Genomic DNA, 20,789 nt, shown 5'->3' with positions numbered 1-20,789 from the left:
TGCTCAGTTAAGACCCAGTAAATAAGGGAATTCCTATCCATTTGAACAGCTAAACAAATTTAGGTACTATATATGACTAATGCAATACTATTATGCCATAAGAAATAATGAAAGGTAGTAAGAAAGACCCAGTATATTGTCTGTGAACTGAAGCAGGATAAGTGATAGAATCAGGAGGAAAAAAAGTTGTAAAGACAATTCTAAAAACACAATGACCAATCATGATTCCATAAGACTGCTATCCATCTGGTAGAAGGGGAAGGTTTGAGATGAAGCATGAGACATGAAATTTTAGAACATGGCCAATGTGGGAAGTTGTTTGACTGCATGTTAAGTTTTTTGTTTTTTTTGGAAGTGGGATGAAAAGTGGGTATTAATTGAAAAGTAAAATTAAAAAAAAGCATAGAACGATGGTAAAAAGCCATATTGGAAGATATGGTTCAGGATCAAGAAATGAAAGCAGCCAAACATTTAAAAGAACACTCAGAAACTTCATGTCATACTTTATTGAGTTAAGACATACATGACAAATACTTGATTACTTCAGTGAATCTGTGAATTGATCATGGATATTCCCTCTAATGCTGATCACAATCTCTCCATGCCTGTTTATCTTGTTTGATTCCCTCCTCCTCCCCCCCCCCCCCATTAATACTTAGAAGGGGTCTCCCTTACTTGCCAACTCTCTTGATGTAAGAATTTTAGTCTGCATGCACTGTGTGTGGTTCCAACTCTTAGCCACCTGTCAACCCAAGTAATTCTTGGAAGTTGCAAGAGAAGGTGCTAGTCTGTATTAGTGGAAGAAGTAATAAACACATCCTTACCTCAGGGTTCAAGTTTAGCTCAAGAGGATCTGGGTGGGTGCTTAATTCCCCCAAAATAGGATTCAAACTTCTTAAATTCCTATCTCTACTCCATAATAGGTCTCCAGGGAAAATCTTTTAAAGCTTAAGTATGAAGTATAGTACCTGTACATATCTAGAAAAGAGGTATATAGCTGCTTGCTTCATCACAAAAGAAATGTTCAATATGTAGAAGGCTTAATGGACAAGTGCTTAAAAAGTAACATTAAAAGGCTTATAAAAAGACCATCTTTCCTGGGAGGTAAAGAATCCAGGGAAACTTCTAGAACTCCCAAACATACTTTCTTTAACACAAGTCCACATCATTTGTGCAGGAAGTTACTCATTGTCTTCGGGCCACCATTTCAAGACTATAGCTATGAGAAGTACCATCTGCAGCAAATTACTCAGGATATCTCTGATTCCTGTTAAATTATACTCTGTATATTCTGTATATACTTATGAGAAAGGCTGCTAGATAATATCTATCAAGGGTCATTCAACCAAGTACATTCAGTGCTCTATATATGTAGCTGTTCAAGTTGCCAGGACAGCAGGATGGGAAATTCCCTTTTCACTAAGAGAGAGTTCCAGCATAGTTGAGAGGGAAAGGGAACAAGAGTAAAAGTTGATTTTCCTTTTAATTCTGAAGAAGGCTAGACTTGTGGTATACCACTGCATCTACTGGTGGAACATGATTCTGTGATCAGATTGTATGCTATAAAGAAACTTGAAACATCTGAAAGTTTTCAATTAGCCTTATATGATTTAATATAAAAGGCACTAAAAATAATTTTAGAGGGCTTTGCTAGAAGGGTCTTATCATTATGGAAAAACTTGAGAACCACACCTGTAGGGTCCCAAAAGAAGGATGATGGGAAGGAAAAGTTGTTAGGAAATTTAAGAGTTCACAAAACTACCTCTTATGACTTATTTTACTCTTGAAAAATTACAACATTCAGTTCCATCACCTGTTCCCTTCCTTTAGGTGGGTGGGGGATTATGTATAATCAACCAAACAAGTTCCCTCATTGTCCATGTCCAAAATGTCTCATTCTGCATTTTGAGTCCATCGTTACTTCCTGGGATAGTAACCTTTATCACCATTTTTCCAGAATTGTAGTTGGTCAGTGCATTGATTAGTCAATGTTTTTTCAAAGTTGTCTTTATAATGTTATTACATAAATTGTTCTCTTGATTTGGCTTATTTCACTCTATCAATTCAGCAGTCTTCCCAGGTTTCCCTCAAACCATTATTTCTTAAAGTAATTATAGTATTCACATACTATAATTTATTCAGTCAGTTCCCAATTGATGGACACACATGAGGTGCTTTAACAGTAAAACTGTCAAGGCATTATGAATATCGTAGCATAATGTGGCTGAAGAAACAGTGGACAGAAAATTGAGATTTGGGTTCACATTCCCTGGTCTGCAAATGAGATCTAAATGACAATGAGCAAATCAACTTCTATTTCCTTACCTATGAAAGGAGGGAGGTGGACCATATTTGATTCACAAAACACGTAACTAGAAACATGGGTGTTTTGAGGAGGGTGTTTCACACATGAAACCAGGGGCTTAGGCCAATCCTAACAACTGATTTGGGATAAGGGCACCATAGAAATGTGGGATGGGTCTCCACATGCACTTGTATTAAAAAAAAATTAACTGCTTTTATGGTTTTCTGACTTTTCTCCAAAATAATTAAAACATTTCAGGGAACTTTTTCTAGAAAGCAGGAAAAAATTCATAGTGGGCAAGAACCCTCCATATATCCCAGGCCATGCTTTTCAAATTGCACTTTTAGAAATAGGATTAGGATTCTGATACAAGGAAGGGTAATGTTAAAAAGCATCTCCTAAGCCAGACAGGAAACTGGTCTTGGCTCCTCCAGCTAAACTCATCATGTGCTTGGGCCCATCCCCTTTTCTTTGAATTATGAGTTTCTCATTTACTTGATGGAACAGAAAACCCATATTGGTAATAGCTGTGAGGGCAGTAAGATAAGAATGTAAGGACTGATCTGCTCTCCTGGTGCTATTAAGGCTGAGATCATGAGTTCAATACTCAAATGGTTCACACACCTTCCATCTAGCCCTCTCCTAAATGGATGCTGTTAACCTCAAGATGTGCCAGGCTATGTGCATGAATGGCTTATCTTAACCTATGTCTACTGGACAAACAGTTCAAGTAATAAGTTCCACTGATGTTCTATAAGAGGGTCAATTGGCAAGAATAAGGGGCATGTCTATTCTAGGGGTTTCTCTGGGAACTCTCTAAAATGAGTCCTCTGATGCTTCAAGAGATATGAATGGTGTCCAAAACTCTTCCCACACTTGCTACAACTGAAGGGTTTCTGCCCTGTGTGAGTTGTTTGGTGGATAATGAGGCCAGACCTCTGGTTGAAGCTCTTGCCACAATCACTGCACTGGTAAGGCTTCTCACCAGTGTGTGTCCTCTGGTGTATGACAAGGTCTGACCTGCGCACATAGCTCTTTGCACAAGCTGTGCACTTGAAGGGCTTTTCTTCCCAATGAGATTTCTGGTGAGTACGGAAGTTGGAACTATCGCTGAAACTCTTGCCACACTCCACACACACATAAGGCTTTTCACCAGTATGGATGCGCTGATGACGAATGAAAGCTGAGCTGTCATTAAAACTCTTGCTACATGTACCACATTTATAGGGACTGGCACCTGTATGGATGCCCTGGTGTCTGGCCAAACCTGAACTGTCACGGAACCCTTTGCCACACTCAGGGCACTTGTAGGGCTTTTCCCCAAGGTGCGTCCGCTGATGCAGCTCCAGATGTGAGCTGCGACCAAAGCATTTTCCACACTCCTTACACTTGTAGGGTCTTTCACCTGTGTGGATCCGCTGATGGCGGATGAGGGCAGAACCATCACTAAAGCACCGACCACAATCCCCACATTTATAGGGCTTTTCACCAGTATGAGTCCTCCGATGAAGACTAAGATGAGTGCTTCGGCCAAAGCATTTCCCACAGTCCAGGCACTTAAATGGCTTTTCCTCTGTGTCAGGTCTCTCATGACCAATTAATTTTCCTTGGCTCCTTGTTGGAGTGTTGGATTTACCCATTTTTCCTTCCACTGATGGGGTCCTTGATTGTTCTTCCATTTTAGGCTCCTTAGTCCCGCCATCAGCTCTACCCCAGTCATGACACAGTTGCTGGGCCCTGCTTGTGTCAGATTCTGCTGACAACCCACTGGAAGACTCCTTCATTTCCAGAGCCTCTTGCTTCAAGCTGCCCTCTGTGCTGATTCTTTGCTGAAGGCCTAATCCTGGAGAAGTGGGGAGAAAAATCGACTAAGACTGCTGCAATTGAGTGGAAAGATTATGGTAGGGAACAAGAATAAGACCAATGGAATTGTACTCCTTTTAACTTTCTATGTATGCATCACCTACTTTAAGATTATTTGCTTCAGCAATTTTCAAGATATAAGTCTAAAATCCTCTATATTCCACTCAGCTATTTTCATACAACAAATCTGGTCTACATTTAGGGAATAGAATTATATAGAAAGCCAAAACATCAAAGTAATGACAAATTGCACTCCCAATTTGTCCCAAAAGTTTTAGTGTCTTGGCCAGAGGTCACAGCAAGTTAAGTGTCTGAGGTTTAGATTTGAATCTAGTTCTTCCTAACAACGGGTCCATTGCTCAAACCACTGTACCACTTGTATTGCTATTTCTTTCTTCTGTATATGTATGTATGTATTAAGATATGTGTATATCTTAATACTTTAAGAGTAGGGACTGAGTTATGCCTAGCACTTGGAAGCACCTGGCACATATGCAATAAATATTTGAGTGAATTGGTATGACTAAGGGAGAGTTGATTAGGGAAGACTTCTTGGAAGGAAATTTTGAAACCATGATTGGAAGGAAGGGTCAAGGGATTGACCAGAATTGCTGCTCATGTCATTATGGTCCTATTCATTTTATACCCTCTTCCCTCTGTGATATATATGTTTAAATATGGACCTGCACAAAAAAAGCTCGAGACAAGACAAATGACATGGAAAAGGTAGAATAGCAAAACTTTGGACTCCTCTGGTGAACAATGTCCAACCACTGCCATCCCTCCAACTGAGATCATCCCTCTTCAAGATCTAGAAAGATCTAAGTTAGCTGCCTCCTCTCCCTTCTCCAGTCCCTTAGATACCTCCAACCCAAGCTGAGTCTAGGAATGGGACATGGAAAGGGGTGTGCCCCTTCTCTAGGTCTCTCTCTTTAATTCCACCAGTGGGAAATTGGAGGTTAAAGGATTAAGGAGAGAACCAGAGGTCTGTTGAACAAATGCATTCAGTAACTGACTGCCCATGGGGTGATATGGGAGAGAGGTCCCTTTGCCAATTTAGGGGCTAGACCTCACCTACCATCAGTATGAAAAGGGAAGGATTAAATTCTTAAAAGAACTGTAAACTATAAACAACCATAATAAAAAAGGTTCCAATTAATTAAATTTAAGAAAATAAAATTTTTAAGAAATAGGTTTATCCAAACAAATTGGGAAAGATAACAAAAAGATGGATTTGGGAAAGACAAATAGCCTAATTTAGTGATGGTAGGGCTGTGAACTGTTTTAACAAATATGGAAAACAATTATGCTAAGAAGCTAACTAAAATGTCTGTACCCTTTAACTTGGAGATTCTACTGCTAGGCATATGCTCCCAAGGAGTTCAATAATAAAAAGGAAAGACTAATGTACACCAAAATATTTAAAGCAGTACTTTTTGTAGTAGTCAAGAACAAGAAGTATGTGGTCATCCATTGAGAAATGTCTAAACAAACTGTTTTATTAAAGATCAGAGTAGGAGGGAATCATATATGTCATCTAGTCAATCAACAACTTATTAAATGCCTACTATATACTAGGCAATAAGAACATAAAGCCAAAGACTGAAATAATTCCTAATTGCAAAGAGCTTACTGTGTTCTAAAGGGGAAGATAATAGTATTATAGAATAAGAATAAGGAAAAGGAATATAAATGCAAAGTAGTTAAATATAAGGTAGTTTGGGAAGGGTACTACCAGTTGAAAGCATCAGGAAAAACTTCTTGTTTCTTAGAAGGTAGTGCTTGAACATCATCTTGAAAGGAGAGAGATTCTATGAGATGGAGATGAGGAAGTAAGCATACTTGGAGGATAGCCACTGCAAATGTATAGACTCAGGAGAGGGAGCATCTTGTGAGAAGAATTAGAAAAGAGTAGTTTACTGGAAGCTCTGTATGTAGGATAGAATAACTTGCAATGAAGATGAAAAGATAGGGTGAAGACAATCTGGAAATGGTTTTAAAAACTAAACAGGGGAGATTATATTTTATCCTAGAAGTGATAGGGAATCCCTGGGAGGGAGTCGACTGAGTAGGAGTGATGACATGGTCAGAGCTATGTTTAAGGAAAATCACTTTGGTGTGTTGGATTTTTGTAGAACAGAATGGAGTGTTGATGGGTCAAAAGGGGGATCAGGTAGAAAGCTACTGCAACAATGAAGGTGATGTGGGTCTGAACAAACTGCCAAATGTGATGGTCTTTTTTCAATTATCATTTTTCTCAACCCTTCTGCAGCCTCTTCTCCTAGTATGCTTTCCTCTCTGGATTTTCATGACACTATTCTCATATATTCTTCTTCCTTCCTGTCAAATTGATCCTTTCCCATCTCCTTTGTTAGTTTATTGTCCATATCACACCTCCCAATTGTGGGTATTCTCCAAAGTTATCCTATCTCTTCCTTATTATTCTCAGTAACCTCATCAGCTACCTTAGGTCCTACTAACACCTCTGTACAAATGATTCACAGTCCCAATCTCTCCCCCTAAGCTTCAGTCTTACATCAGCAATTGTCTATTGGGCATTTCCAACTTGGTATCCTGGAGACATTTCAAACACATCATGTCCAAAATTATTGTTATTTCCCCTCCAAAACTCTCCACTCTTCCAAACCACTATCAATATCAATTGAGTGTCCCAGGTTTGTAATCTTGCCCTTCATTCTCCCTCATCCTACAAAATCTATCAATTGCCAGATTTTGCTTTTTCTACCTTCTTTCACATTCAACTCCTTCAATCCCTTAATTTTACAGATGTGGAAACTAAGAAATTATGTAAATTGCCTGAAGTCACAGAGATAGTAACTGGATTTGAACCTACCTGCTCTGATTCCAGGCATTTCTTTCCATTGTACAAAGCTGCCTGATAGAATACTCATATGCTATAAGAAATAATGGCTATGATGAATACAGAGAAGCATAGGAAGACTTAAATGAACTTACAAATTAAGCAACTAGAACACAGAAAATATTATAATGATTACAATGTTAATGGAGAAAGCAGAAATAAAACAATAAAAGTGCATGTGAACCTAACACAAATCTTGACTAAAGAAGAGATGAAAAAGCATCTAGACTTCTATACAGAAGTGGGGAAGTATTGGTGTGGAACACCAATGTTAATGTTAGACTTTTTTGAAGTACTAGTTAGTTTTGGTGGAAATTTCCCCCCTTTTTTAGTCTTTGTAAAAAAAATATTAATAACTCTCTGGAGGAAAGAGGAAAATATTTAGAAATGTAGGATGTAAACACAAAAGACATAATAATTTTCTAAAGGGAGAGTTTTTTGTGGAGAGGAGTAGATAAGTGGAAAAGAGCTATCTACCCACTACCTCTGATCAGATAGGACCTAAGCAGTACTTACATACCAAGAATAAGTTCAGATTAAAAAAAATACTAACATTTCATAGCTAATATATATTAGAGGCCCCATTTGAACCCAGATCCTTCAGGCTTCAAGTGTGTGAATGTGTTCATGCATTTGTATACACATACACATAGTCTTAGTAAAAGCCATCTATTATCTTTTATCCATTTTCTTTTTTTTATTCACTTTTTTCAAATCTTTGCAATCTGGCTCCCAAACTCATACTCTCAAAAGTTATCAATTATTTCTTAAATGCTATATCTGATGGCCTTGTGTCTTGGGCCTCATCTTTCTTGAGCTCTCTGAAGCTTTTGACACTATTCATTCCTCAATTTATGCAACACTACTTCTCTGTACTAATCAAAATCACTGTTTTTAAAACACAAGAGTATTATTCCATAAGATAACTTTGTAGAATGAAAAAAAAATGGCTCTGGATCAAATCTTTTATTCTTTTGGCTTATTATCTTTGTGATGCTATATTCTGGTTCTCCTCCTAGCAGTCTGATCATTTTCTCTTGGTATTTTTTGTTGGATTATTATATGTTCCTCATGAATCTTTTCTGTGCCTTCTCACCCTTGGTGATCTCACATCATCTCTCATTGGTTCAATTATTTCTTTGATTGTGATTCTCAGATCTATAAATCCAACCCTAAACTCTTTCCTGAGCTATAGTACCACATCACCAAATTCCTGTTGGACATCTCAACTGGCATCTCAAATTTAACATGCTCCCCAAATAGAACTATCTTTCCCCCAAAATCTATTCACCCCAAATGGGTACCATCATCCTTCCAGTAATCCTGGTTCCTAACCTTGGTATTATCTTTGACTCATTCTTGTTCATCAACAGCCATATCAAATCTTGAAGATTCTAATTCCATATTGTCCTTTGCATCTATCTCCTCTCCCCTCATTCCCTCTTACCTCTTGTAAGTGTCCTAATAGGAGAATTCTGTCAAATTTATAAGAATATGAGCCATTCCCCAATTGATAAATGGTCAAAAGATATGAACAGACAGTTTTTGGATAAAGAATCAAAGTTATGCATAACTATATGAAAAAATTATTATTGATTAGAGAAATACAAATCAAAACAACTCTGAGATATCACACACATATCAGATTGGTTAGAATGATAAAAGGACAAAATGACAAATTTGGAGAGGATATGGAAAAATGGGGACACTAATACAATGTTGATGAAACTGTGAACTGATCCAATCATTTCAGAAAGCAATCTGGAATTATGGCCAAAGGGTTATTAAACTGTGTATATCTTTCAACCCAGCAATACACTATTAGGTTTATTTCCTAAGGTAATCATGGAAAAAGGAAAAAATCCATATATTCTAAAATATTTATAGCAGCTCTCTTTGTGGTGGCAAGGAACTGGAATTTGAGGGGATGCCCATCAATTAGGGAATGCCTAAACAAGTTGTGACGCATGACTGTGATGGAATACTATTGAACCATAAGAAGTGACAAGTAGGTTGATTAAAAAAAATGAAAAGACCTACATAAAATTATGAATAATGAAACAAGCAGAACCAAGGGAACATTAAAAAAAGCAACAGATATAGTTTGAAGAATGACTTATTTATGTCTACCTCCAGAGAAAGAACTGATAAAGAGAAACAAGCAAGACCACAGTTTTATAAATATATATATCTTTTTATGCAGGAGAGAGGGAAGGGTAGGAAACACCTGGGAATTTTAATGTAACAAATAAAATAATTAATTAAAAAAAAAACAACTTTGATTTGGAGAAATTCCATTACCATAGTTCTTCTGTAAAATGTCTTGGTAGGAATCCCTCTGAGTGGGGTTCAGTTGTCCACATTCCTCTCGTGATAAGTAGGCTGCCATGTCCTCAAAAGTTATTGACTCCTGGAATAATGTAAGTATCTTATCATTTCTAGTGGTTTGGGCAGCAATTCACCCATTTTCTGACCAGCATCAATCTAAGGGAAATTTGCCATAGCTTAGATAATTTGTTTACTTTTCTTGGCTTTAAAATGCATCTCTGTCTATAGCAAGGGCCTCTGAAGGCACTAAGTATAGTTACAACCCAATCAGTATCTGTACTACTTAAGAACCTATGGTGAAAGTAAATTTATTTTGTGAGTAAAGGTTAGAGAAAGGGCTCCCTTCACAAATTTTTATTTAGGATAACTGTTAGAAGGGTAAAAAAAAAAGAAAAGGAAAAGAAAAAAGAAAAAGTGAAAATACATGGGAAAAAATACACAACTTGTAGTATAGTGTCCAATTTGAATTGCAACCATCAATTGAAAATATGATGTTCAGTCTGGCTGAATCCTTCTATTTGCCTCTAGGAAGGGAAGACTATACATACCCCAATCAATATTCATTTAGAGTCTATAACTTCTCTCACTTTACCTATTTTAGCATCTCACATTGCTTTTTCAGTGGTTAAAGTTCCTATCCATTAAGAGCTAATATCTTCCCATTGACCTCTATCATTTCTACTAATGATATCAATCCCTTTGAAATTTTCTGCAATGAAAGCCCTTTACCCATTCACTAGGATTCAAAGGGATTACTGGAGATCACACATTTCTTGCTTTTTCCAAACCATTGCCTCACTACACAATCTCTTCTTTTGAAATTGATATAATATATCTAGACCCAGGAGGTAAATTAAGCAATTTAGTCCCATAGTGTAGAGGCATACAATATGGGGTCAACAAAACAATGCCAGGATTAACAGAGTTATGACTAGACCCAGCAACAATATGGAAGGTCAGTTTTTCATTTTTGTTTTTAAGAATCTGGAACAATTCACAAGCTATCTCTCCTTTCTACAATAAGCTCTATACCTCAGACATATGACTTCTCTAAAAGAATCTGCCAAACAACCTCAATTTGTTGAAAGAAAACAAAATATAATACAGCAGTAAATTGAATTAAAAATTAATATCTGGAATAAGGGCCTTTTGAAAGGTAGATGAATATTTAAAAAAATAAAGTCAAGCAGATACATAGAAACAAATACAAACAAAAGTCAAAAGGAAAAGGCAAAAAAAAAGCACAGAAAAACAAGGACAAAGAATGTTTGTACATCCCTGCTTAAAAGAAATCAGTAAGGTCAAATCTATGATGTAATGACTGAATGATGGATAGCTTACAAAAGGAATAATCTTTCCTCAATTGGAAACTGTTTCCAAGTAGACGGTGAGCAGATAATAAACCCTTGTAATAGTAGCTCAAACTTATATATAATACTTTAATGTTTACAAAGCACTCTCAAATCATAATGAGAACTTAAATGATTTGCTCATAGTCTACAACTGCAAAGTATCAGGGGCTTTCTGACTGCAAATCCAATATATTCTCTACTATCTGGCACCACCTAACACTACCTACTACTATGTCTCATTATTGAATCTATGCACCTCTCTTTATTAAAAATAAAAAAGTGTTATTAAGGAGATAAAGGTACTATAAATCTCTGTTCAAGATGACCAAACCTCAGCAGTTTACCATAAATAGAAGTACTAAGGTTGGAAACTTAAGTTTTGCAGATGCACGTCAGCACAAGGTTTTTATTTGAAACTGCTTGTTGGATGCATGGGAATCTATTCATCTGCATAAAGGACTTCCTAGGGAACATTCATCTAACCTTGCTAACAAAGAGAATATGCTAGTCTTGGGATTGTCCTTACTCTTAGAATGGGCTGTTGTTTCTCAAGCACTGTGAGGACACTTGCAATAGTTAAATATTATTAACTTTCAGTCCTTCAGTATGGCTCTACTTAGTATACTCCCATATCATTGAAAAAGGTCTCATTTCTTCTTTTTTGAAATATAGTGCACCAATACTTAGAAACATTCATAAATGTACAAATGCTGAGGGTCAATGAGTAGCAAGCAATGCTAATTTTTCCTCTATACTAGAAGATCAAGAAAAGTTCACTGGTCTTATTATTGTTGCTCATGGCACTATAGATGAGAGAAATTTACACATAAAAAAATATGTGTGACAGCTCTAAGGATGTTCTTGTTCAATAAAACTATGCCATATAATTGATTTCCAGATATAATGAAGTATCTTCACTTCACTTCACTGGAAACTGAAGAGAGATAAAATCTATGTCAAATCTATGGTGGGACAAGCTTTGGCTAACATCTTCACTGTGGAATCCTTTAAGTGAAAATCATCTAAAGGTCCATGAACAATAGCTGCCTTGTAAGGCACACTGTAAATTTATTCAATAGGCAGTATATCAAACAAACCAGATAAATTTGACCTGAAATTTTGTTTGGTAATATCTTTTGAAAACAATTATTTGTTCAATGGATTTCCTTACTTGGAAAAAGAGGATACTAGAAGCAAAGATGATAGCAATGTACTTACAGAAGTGGTGTTAAGCTCATGAATCATGAATCATGAAATACACATAGATAGTATCCTATTTTACAAGAATAAAGTTAGAGTAGATGTTCTTGACCAAATAGCAAGATGTTATTCAGTGAAAGTAGTAAATAGAAAATAGCCTCTGCATGTCTATTTGTTAAAATTTTCTCAATGTGGCCCTTATCAACTTGTAGATAATATATTTAAAAGGATATAAAGTATTAGCCTTCAAGAATACATCAAAATACATCCAAAAAGTGAGTGAGGAGTGTCTAAGTGGCAAATAAGAGGTTACAATCAATAATAAAAGTTGAAGATATGGCTGTTCCCCCAGTCAAAATGCAATTCATTTAAGACCATAATTGTATGCTTCATTTGCAAAAATAAAAGCCTGTTTGCAGCAAATGTAAAAAAAAAGGATGTAGACCTTAATTCCTAAATAAAAAATTACAAGGAAACACATTTGATAATGAATATTTTCCTTCTCCTTTTCTGTGCAAATGCACATTAAATAAAAATAATTATAAGCATATAATGTAATTTTTTCCTTGAAAAAATATTTTCATCCTACTATCTCTATTTTCTTTGCCTCATGAAAAAAAATGAACCACATCAATTGGTTAGCATAGTAGTTCAAGCTATTTTAAAATTCCAGTCTTTCTAATGCCAAATTACCTTCAAAAGTTATATTGATACCTTTTACTTTTATACTACAAACATGTCCCCATATTTCTCCACCTATGTAGCCTCCTTTGTCACAATGGCAAAATTACAAAAACCAACTGACAAAGTAACCAGATCTAAAATATCAAATGAGAAAATGTAAAGCATTATGGCAATATTATGCAACATCTAGCACCCACAGTTCCCTGCTACTCTATAAAAAGAAGGAAGATATATTTCAACACTGTCTTTTGGAACCAATGTTGCTCTATGTTCAAATGCCTTTTAGTTTAATAAACATTCCCAAGGTCACACCAGCTAGTCTGACTTCAAATTTGATGTTAATTCTTTTTTTTACTGTAAAAGAATGTAAAGCTTAATATTAAAAATCAATATAACTTAAAATTGCTTTGTTAACAATTTACATTTATTATTTCACTTATTTACATTTAAACTAAATTTCATTACTTTTCAGGTACTCCCTCTAGCTTCACTCAGATTTCTTTGTCCATCACTTTTTTTTAAATATCATTAGCATGCGCTTTTTCCACTTTTTATTATTTTATAAAGTTATTTCCAGATTTCCTTATATGCCTCATGCTTTTTAATAGAAATAGTATTAACTGAGTTTTATATAACAATTTAAAATGTGCAAAGCATTATGCATACAGCATTTCATTGGATTTTAAGGCCATGCCATGAGGATTAGTTAAAAAACAAACCTGGGTATCTTTAACCTAGAGAAAAGAAAAATTAGTGGGGAAACAAGATTACTGTCTTCAAGAATTTGAAGAGTTGTCATGTGGAAAATAATAGCTAGCATTTATATGGTGCCTTAAGTTATGCAGAGCAAAGATACATTATTTCATTTGATTACTGCAACAGGTACTATCATTACCATCTTCATCTTATATTTGGGGAAACCAAGACTGAGAGAGTTATGTGACTTATCCACAGTAACATAGGAACTGTCAGAAGCAGGACTGAAATTCATATCTTCTAAACTCCAAATCCAAAACAATAACAACAGTGCCACTTACCAAGCTCTAGGAAAAGGGATTAGATATGTTTTGGGGCCCAAAAGGAAGAAAGAGGAGTAATGGTAGAATTTGCAATGAAGTAAATTTAGGCTTACTATAAAGATAATACATAATTATAAAAGATAATAATATAATGTATTCAAGATTGAGAGGCAGCCTGGCATACATACATACATATATATATATTATATAATAATATAATGTATTCAAGATTGAGAGGCAGCCTGGCATACATACATACATACTATGTATGTATGTATGTATGCCAGGCTGCCTCTCAATCTTGAATACATTATATTATTATCTTTTATTATATATATATATATATATAACATATATATATATATATGTATGTATGTATGTATGCCAGGCTGCCTCTCAATCTTGAATACATTATATTATTATCTTTTATAATATATATATATATATATATATATATAACATATATATATATATATGTATGTATGTATGTATGTATGCCAGGCTGCCTCTCAATCTTGAATACATTATATTATTATCTTTTATAATATATATATATATATATAACATATATATATATATATGTATGTATGTATGTATGCCAGGCTGCCTCTCAATCTTGAATACATTATATTATTATCTTTTATAATATATATATATATATATAACATATATATATGTGTATGTATATATGTATGTATGTATGTATTGTAAACCTTAAAATTTCTTAGACTTATAAATGTTGGAAATTTCACCATTGAGAAATTTCATACTTGGAAAATTTCTTAGTGATAGTCTATTGGAATGTGAACCCCATTGGCATGGGAGATTCCTCCTCATCCCTTCTTAAGATTACTTTAGGACAGAAACCTTTTGCTGAACAATGGAAAGGGCTTTGACCTATGCTTAAGCACAGAACAGGAATTTCTTTGAGTCATGATTGATTTTAGAATTGATACAATGGAGATACTTGGAATGACAGAACCAGGTCTTAGAACTTCCAATCTCCACCCTGCTCAGGGTAACAGGATTTAGGAAGGGCTGCAGCATAGATCAAAATTTAATTATTCCAATCTCTACCCTACTCATGGTAACAGGATTTAGGAAGGGCTGTAGCAAAGGATCAAAGATTTAATTATTTGAGAATATGACCTTCAACAGACATGTGCAAAGCCACAGACCTCTGGGCGGTCCTGGGTTAAGCTAGAGCCACCATTGGCACAGGGAAGACATGGACAGTGATTGGTAGATGTGAGAACTGAGGGGAGGGAACTTGGATGGTTTCCTTAAAGACAGAGGGGTCTGAGGCTGGGGTGGTTGGTTGGAGAGTTTTGGCTCTGAGTGGTTGGAGAGGTGCTCTGAGAAGCTTGCTCTGAAGGAAACTGGAGGTGGAGGCCCCTGAGACCGTTTCTCCATTTTGGTGACGTGAGTAATAGGGACTGATCTCCTTTCTTTGCCCCAGCTATCTAAGGGCTTGGGCCTTTTGGCCCAGCCTAAACAGAAGGGGTATTTAAGCCCTATTCCCTTCTCTCCCCTTTCTCTCTCCCTCTCTCTCTCTCTCTCTCTCTCTAATTCCTTTCTTCCTCCTGTTTGTAATTAAACTCTATAAAAGGTTGACGGCTGACTTGAGTTTTCATTTAAGAATTACATAGCTGAATTCCTTGGCGACCTTAAATTAATATATATCAGTCTTTTAAAGTGATTTCGTTGTCACAGTATATCTCAACTAATAGAATTGGAGCCAGAAAGACATGAGTTCATATCCCACCTCTGCCACTTATTAACTATGTATTCACAGACAAAACAGTTAACTTCAATGAGCCTCAGTTTGTAAAGGTAGAAGAATCTCAAGAGTTGGAAAAAAACCTTAGAGGTATCAAGTCTAACCCATACCAGGGAAATGATTCCCTCTGTTGTTGTTCAATCATATCTAACTCTTGGTGTCACCATTTGGAGTTTTCTCGGCAAAGATACTGGGGAGGTTTGCCAGTTCCTTCTCCAGCTCATTTTACAGATGAGGAAACTGAAGCCAACAGGGTTAGGTGACTAGCCCAGGGTCACAGAGGGAATGTCTGAGGCTAGATTTGAGATCAAGAAGATAAGTCTTCCTGACTCCAGGCCAGGCATTCTCGTCTACTGCACCACCTAGCTCCCCTACAACACACCTGAGAAGTGTTCATCCAATCTTTGCTCAAGTGAGGGTAAAATCACTTCTTCCTGAGCTAGCCTATTCCATATCTGAATATCTTTAATCATTAGGAAGTTTTCTTTATAAAATGAGAAGCCTGGACTAGATAATCTCTAAGGTCCCTTCCAGTCTTAAATCCTATTTAACACAGAATGGTACTGTGTTAGCAAGCACTAGACTAATCCCAGATCCTTGGAAGTCCATTGGAGACTTTCCTTGGTCTAGCCTACAGGTCTTCATTTGTCCACAAGCAGAGTATAAATAGCCACCAAATGCTTTACCAAAATCTAAGTAAATTTTGTAAGTTTAGTTTGGAATGACTTGTTTTTATTAATTAGGCCATTCTGGCTTTTTGTAATCTCATATTTTCTAGATTTTCACTAACCATCCCTCCTAATAATAGTCTTTAATTTTTTTTTCAGAAATTTAAGTTCATTGCTCTGCTCTGTAGTTTGCAAAATCCCCTCTGCTCTTTTTAAACATTATACACATTTACCCTTCTCTATTCTTACAAAACCTCTCCCAGTCATCAGGGGTTTTTTTTTTCCCCTCAGAGTTTAATGACGATGTAATCAAATCTGCTCATTCTTTTAGGAATCAAAAATATAGTTCATCCAGGCCAAATGACCTGAACTTATAAAGGGCATCCAGAAAACCATTTATGTCTTACTTACTTATTTGGGGTATCAATTCCTTATCAGCCATAGTTGTTCGGTTCATTTTCATCTAAAGATCCTTGTCAAAGAAAAGAGAAGCAAAATAAAAATTGGACAGTTCTTCCATTCACTGTTAACTGACATTGCCCCAGGCCACCCTTAATAGGGGTCACATCCCATCTTTGAGCCCATCTTTTCCACAACCTATAGTTTTTAAAAATACCCATTTGCTGTCATTATGTTTTCCCTGCAGCTTCAACTCTTTCTCAGTTTTAGCACTCCTGATGCAATTCCTATAGGACTATATACCATGTTTATATATTCAACCAATCTACCAGTCAATAAGAATTTAGCATTGTGCTATGTGTAAGGAATACAATGAAATGTAAAAGTATATGCTCTCAAAGTACTTACGTTCTAATTGGGAAGAAAACATCCATAAAGAATAGACAGAAGTTGGGGGTAGCTGGGTAGCACAGTGGATTGAGAGTCAGGCCTAGAGATGGGAGGTCCTAGGTTCAAATCTGGCCTCAGACACTTACCAGCTGTGTGACCCTGGGCAAGTCACTTAACCCCCATTGCCTAGCCCTTACCACTCTTCTGCCTTGGAACCAATACACAGTATTAATTCCAAGATGGAAGGTAAGGGTTTAAAAAAAAAATAGACAGAAGGTAATCTTAAAGGGGAAAGAACTAGCAAGTAGGCAGACTGGAAAGACCTCCTTGCAGAAGGCAGTATGTGAACAAAGTCTTGAAGGAAACTAAGATTCTGAGAGGCAAAAAGGTAAGGAGGAAAAGCACTCTAAGTGAACAAGATAGCTAGTACAAAGACAGAGATGGGAGGGACACTGTGACAAACACAAGGTAGACCAGTATGCTAAACTGAAGACAGCATGGATAGAAATGTGTAAGAATACTGGAAAGATAAAGGCTGTCAACAACACAAATCTCGAATGAGGTAGTTTATATGTGGTCCAAGAGGTAATAATAATAAAAACAGAAATGTGTATAATGTTTCCTACATTCCTGATGCTGTGCTTTACAAATATCATCTCATTTGATCTTCACAACTCTGGGAGGCAGATGCTATTATTATCCCCATTTTAGAGATACAGAAACTGAAGCAAATGCAGGGGACTTGCCCAGAGTCCCATAGCTAGTGTTTGAGGCCACATTTGAACTCATGTCTTCCTGACTCAAGCCCTAGCACTCAATCCACCATGCCACATAGCTAATAATAATAATATAGTGTTTTAAGTTATGCAAAGTGCTTTACAAATATTATTTCATTTTATTCTAACCTGAGAGGGTGCTATTGTTATCCCCATTTTAGATATGATAAAACCAAGGCAGAGGTTGATTTGCCTAGGATGACACACCAAGTAAGTATCTAAGGAAAGATTTGAACTCAGGTCTTGATTCCATGTCCAGCACTCTATCAACTGCTCTATTTAGCTGCTCCATATAAGAAAGCAACTGGACTTTATTGAGTGAAGTAAATGCATTATATGATCAGACTTGTACTTCAGTTAAATCACTTTGGTAGTTATATTTGGTTATACAGATGAATTGAAATAGTGAGAATCTGACAGTTAAAAGAATACTGCAATAGTCCAGGTGAGAGTGAGAGGTGATGAATCCTAAACTAGGAATTGTGGCTGTATGAGTAGTGAAGATGGGATGTTATAGGCCAGACATGAGAGATGGTGCAAAGGTAGAGACAAGATTTAGTAACTGGAAATGTAGGGTGAATAAGAGAAGATGGAAGCAAAATTGTGAATCTAGGTGACTGGATGGCTAGTGGTACCTAAATAAAAGGAAGTATTCATAGGAATATTTCAATTCAATTCAAAGGAAATATCTTCTATATGTGTCTTTTAAATATCTAAATTGTTAGATGATTTCCCTGTGCATATACAATTGTCTCTTTAAATCACTTTAAAAAATCATCAATGGAATCATTTGTTTTGCTGTTTTCAGAACTTTATTCTCTCTAGAATGGAAGCTCTCTAGCTTCTCATTCCTGCTAGTAGAGAAGAGCATCAGAAAATGCCTCCCAGATTACCTAGCTGCTTACTGTACTTCAACAGAAATCTATCTATCTACTAAATCGATCTACTAAATACCTCTCTGGAGGAAAACCGATTCTTATTTTGTGGTATTTGGTTTCCAGGTGCCTAGATCATTAACCCTCAACAAATGCGGAGTGCAGCAGGTTTTAAAGTAGATTCTTCTTCTTCTTCTTCTTTAAAACCCTTACCTTCCATCTTGGAATTAATACTGTGTATTGGCTCCAAGGCAGAAGAGTGGTAAGGGCTAGGCAATGGGGTCAAGTGACTTGCCCAGGGTCACACAGCTAGGATGTGTCTGAGCCCACATTTGAACCCAGGACCTCCCATCTCTAGGCCTGACTCTCAATCCACTGAGCTACCCAGCTGCCCCCTAAAGTAGATTCTTAATGTCATTATTCTCCTTTCAGTTCCCTGCCACTCAGCCCCAGCAGTGCTTCCCTTCCCTTTCCTTGGGCCTTCATTTCTAGTATTTAGGTATCTTGCATCTATAGCCTCTAGCTCTTCTTTCAGCCCTCTAACTTCTCAGATGTCCTGAGTGAAAATCTACCGACTGCCTCTCAAAGTCCCTTAAACATCGGAAACAAAACACCATGTTTCCCAACCCTTCCATTGTGTCTTCCTCTAATTGGAGTCTAAGGTGTAACCTCCAGGTTTCAGGAACCAATCAGTTCCCATCTCCTGGCACCTGGTTCTGCCCTCGGCCTCAGCTCCCTCATTCATTCTCAGCCTGCATTTCTGGCGGCTATTCCTTCCCAGGCACCATGAGATAATTCCCCGCAGTTTTCCCTTGGCCTCCTTGCAGACCCCTGGTTATCTGGTTTCCCAATCCCCAGGTTCTTCCCTCTCAGCCCCTACCCACACCCCTCAGTCTGTCGGGAACTCCAGTTCCTCAGTTCCTCAGTTCCTCCCGCTCCTGTCTTCCTCTGGTCCAGGTTGGCTCCTTTTCCTAGGCTGAGCCCAGCCCCTCCCCAGGGCGCTAGCGTCCCCTATGCCCAGGTTCAAACTCACAGGCTGGTGCTTGGGCTGGGTCTCCTCCTCCCGGTGGCTCACAGTAGGGATGCTTGGGGGCCTCTTTCTGGAACTCAGAGGTTAAGGCACACCAAGGACAGCGAAAGCCATAGCCGAGAACAATGGACAGGAAGTGTTCCGGACTGAGAGGCGGGACCATGCCTTAGACACCGTTGCCGGGAACTTCCGGGTTCCCTCTAGGACCCGTGAAGTGTTTACATCTCGGTGGTTTTGTATCGTATAGGGAGATAGTTTTGTCAACCCCCAGTTTATTTAGTTTGAGTGTAGAAACCCTAGGTTTTGACCTTGTCACAGGAGAGGTTTCCCGCTGAGGGAAGGTCCCTCTTCACCAGACAATGAACATCCTGGTAGTTTGGGTGGGAACAGCTAATCCCTTCCAATATTAAGCATCCCTTTTGTCCCTATGGTTTCTCCCCCTAGGCTAAGGTCCATCGCCCAGCAGGCCCAGCCGGCCCAGCCCTGGGCTGGGTCTTTCCCTTTTGTGTCCATTGTAGGGCATCAGCCCCTCACTGTTATTCCTGTCTGGAACTCCTCATTTTCCTTTCTTACCTTTGTAAACTGTCCCTCTCACTCTAAGCCCCCAGGTCATCTAGAGTGGTATATAGGTTCCCCAAATTCTTTTGTTCCTTGGAGTCTATCCTGAGTTGGTGGCACTCCCAGGGGTCAGTGACCAGGGCATCCAGACGTCCAGACTCTGTGCAGTCTTGGGGAGTAGCTCTGTTGTCGTAGGCCTATTAGTGCTGAGGTCTTTTAGCACTGAACCCCTTTAGCCCTTGATTAAAGAGTGATTTTGACTATTTAATAGTTCTGCGTTTTTTCTATTTGACAGTTTAAAGTCGAGGAAAGAAGACTTTAGGTCTCTTCAAGGCCCTGCTGCTTATTACAGATGTGAACATGTGCGACTATATTCCCTTTTCTTGACTTTGGCTTCCTTCTCAGGAAAATGAGAAGATTATTTTAGAAGTTGGTGTATGTATATATTTTGTGTATGTATTGTCAACATGGAATTTAGGAATCCCAAACTTGTGGCCTAGTGGGATCTGATGAACCCCAATTTTCAGATTTAGCTTGTAGATTGGAGACCCCAAAGCTTGTACTTGTTCCCTGTTCCCATGGGAATCTACCCTGAAGGGAATCCCAAGTTAGAAGTTTTAGACTGAGTGGGGGACCCTCAGGGAAATGAGAATCCTGGTTGGGTGAGATAAGCATATGCTA

At 37.5% G+C, this 20,789-nt stretch overlaps 1 protein-coding gene across 3 annotated transcripts; it reads right to left on the bottom strand.

The window, feature by feature from the left end:
- Positions 1-470: 470 nt before the first annotated feature.
- Positions 471-19,716, bottom strand: LOC100617847 (zinc finger protein 239-like). 3 transcript variants are annotated; one of them, XM_056814278.1, is made up of 5 exons: positions 19,554-19,716; positions 16,492-16,552; positions 9,351-9,459; positions 7,023-7,083; positions 471-4,148 (listed from the first exon to the last, which is right to left on the bottom strand). In XM_056814278.1, the coding sequence occupies exons 3-5, from the start codon at positions 9,351-9,353 to the stop codon at positions 3,094-3,096; spliced, it is 1,119 nt and encodes a 372-aa protein (XP_056670256.1). In that variant the 5' UTR covers positions 9,354-9,459; positions 16,492-16,552; positions 19,554-19,716; the 3' UTR covers positions 471-3,093. The 3 variants fall into 3 exon arrangements, with proteins under 3 accessions (XP_056670256.1, XP_056670255.1, XP_056670257.1); XM_056814277.1 differs by lacking the exon at positions 7,023-7,083 and having other exon boundaries at positions 19,554-19,712; XM_056814279.1 differs by lacking the exons at positions 7,023-7,083; positions 9,351-9,459.
- Positions 19,717-20,789: the final 1,073 nt, after the last annotated feature.

Source organism: Monodelphis domestica, chromosome 2 (genome assembly GCF_027887165.1).
Source record: "Monodelphis domestica isolate mMonDom1 chromosome 2, mMonDom1.pri, whole genome shotgun sequence".
In the NCBI taxonomy this organism is placed as follows: Eukaryota; Metazoa; Chordata; class Mammalia; order Didelphimorphia; family Didelphidae; genus Monodelphis; species Monodelphis domestica.
This window is presented reverse-complemented; position numbering and strand designations above follow the sequence as displayed.

Coding starts and splice junctions, on each gene's coding strand:
- LOC100617847 (XM_056814277.1), bottom strand. CDS start 9,438: ATGGCAGCCTACTTATCACGAGAGGAATGTGGACAACTGAACCCCACT. Junction 4,149..9,350: donor CATTTTACAGAAGAACTATG/GTAATGGAATTT, acceptor CCACTTCTCCAG/GATTAGGCCTTCAGCAAAGA.